Here is a 1,900-nt window from a genome sequence, read left to right as displayed (position 1 = left end):
TGGGATCAACCTGGACTACGGGTCACTGATCTGGTCCCAATTGGTACAGAGTCTGTCCTCCTCGACCAAGCATTCTGAAATTTCATGTGGTCGTTTTTGGACCATCATCGCTCAACAGGCTATAACCTCCCTCAATGTACCAGTTATGAAGGATTATCTGCTCTCCTGTATTTCCTCCTTTCATACCAAAAAGATCATTGTGGCTGATCCAACCAAGTTTTTGCATGATGGATCTATTCCGGAAACCATGTACTGGTCTGTCTCTTAGGAAAGTAAACTCATCTCTGATAACAAACTACTTCCTCCCAAGATTCCTCGTCCATTAACTCCAGAGATGCAAGCTGCATTAGGCGAGGTGGAGAAACCTGCAAAGCGAGGAAAGAAAGCAGTTGTCAAGAAAGAAGCAACCGAAGAGTCCTCTTCCAAACCAACTAAGGCAAAGAAATGGAAAGCTGACAAGGGTGATTCCTCTGCACCAAAGAAAGTCAAGAAAATGGCTCGCAGAAAACGAACTCCTTCACCTTCACATTCCGAACAAAAACAAGAGCAGTCTGCAGGTGAAGAAGAGGAAAAGCAACATGATGGTTCACCTAGGGGTAATACACCTCCTAGGCCTCCAACTCCGGTGGAAGTTGTCGATGATTCTGTTCCTACACCCCCTTCATCTCCACCCAAGACAACAGTTCAAGATTCGGTTCCAGCTCCACCTGTATCTCAACCTGCTTCTACAATTGCTTCACCACCACCTGTTACTTCTCCCATCATCACTGCTTCAATACCAACTCCTATTTTCTCCAAAGCAACCTTCACTACAACACCTATCATCACCTTTACCACAGATTCTTCTGTCAACGTCAACACATCTGATGTGGGGGCGAAGACTGAAGAACCCCCTAAAGTCACAACCGAGCCAATTTCCCAAACTCTTTCTGATGATTCTAATCCAATTTTTGGAGGAGCTAAGTTTAAGTTTGATTTTACTTACTATAGGACCTACTGAATCCCCAGTGAGTAAGATGAATCTGCTCCTGCAACCAAGCAACAAATCGACAGTGTTCACAAAAAGCTTGATACATTAATCGATTCAACGAAGAAGTATAATGATGTTGTTCTCAAAGCATTCATGGATACAACTGTGCACCAATATACAGAATCAATCGATAAATGTACTACGGCTATGGATGATACTACTTCCATGTGCAAACGAGCCACCTCTGAGGTTAAAGATCTTCTCCGTGACTCCCAGGTTTTTCTTGACTCTTTCAAGGGTCATGCTGATTCAAATGTTGCCAAGGTCACAGAGTCCATCGGTTTGCTTTCTCAATCCCTTCAAGCCGAAAAGACAAAGTTTGAGACTGTCTGTTCCGACATCTCTGCTGACAAGAAGACCTTCTTGTCTTCTATTGACTCTCGTTTCAAAAATCTCACAACTGATCTTCTCATGGAAAGGCAACTCAGAGATGATCTTACCCAACAGACTACTATCAATGCGGTACAGAAAGCTGAACTGGCCAAAGCAGAACGTGAAGTTTCCTTGTTGAAAACTGAAAGAGCTGTTTTTCGCAGTTGTGCTGGGGATGTTCTGTCTTAGTTACACAACATGCTTTAGGATCACGATCCTATTCTCACACTCACTATTCTATAACATCCTGAAATTTAGGAACATCTCTTAAACCCTTCTTCTCTTCCGAGTTGTCAAGATAACCCTTAAAAGTGAACCAAGGAAACCGAGTACGTTGAGCGTACTAAGGAGTACGCTGCACATACTCAAGGGCGTGTTTTGGACGCGGACTCCTCCCGATACGTTGGGCATACCTTGAGCTACGCTGGGTGTAGCGAGTCCGGACTCAAAACCCTAATTTAGACTTGAGCCCTATATAAGGAAGGCTGTTGCCTTATC

General features: G+C 43.9%; 1 protein-coding gene across 1 annotated transcript; it reads left to right on the top strand.

Moving 5' to 3' along the window:
• Positions 1–334: 334 nt before the first annotated feature.
• Positions 335–1,000, top strand: LOC111891904 (pollen-specific leucine-rich repeat extensin-like protein 1). Its single transcript, XM_023887964.1, has one exon. The coding sequence runs from the start codon at positions 335–337 to the stop codon at positions 998–1,000; it is 666 nt and encodes a 221-aa protein (XP_023743732.1).
• The last annotated feature ends 900 nt before the right edge of the window (positions 1,001–1,900 follow it).

Source organism: Lactuca sativa, chromosome 1, assembly GCF_002870075.4.
Source record: "Lactuca sativa cultivar Salinas chromosome 1, Lsat_Salinas_v11, whole genome shotgun sequence".
Taxonomy (NCBI): domain Eukaryota; kingdom Viridiplantae; phylum Streptophyta; class Magnoliopsida; order Asterales; family Asteraceae; genus Lactuca; species Lactuca sativa.
Note: the sequence above shows the minus strand (reverse complement) of the source record. Positions and strands in the feature narration are given on the sequence as shown.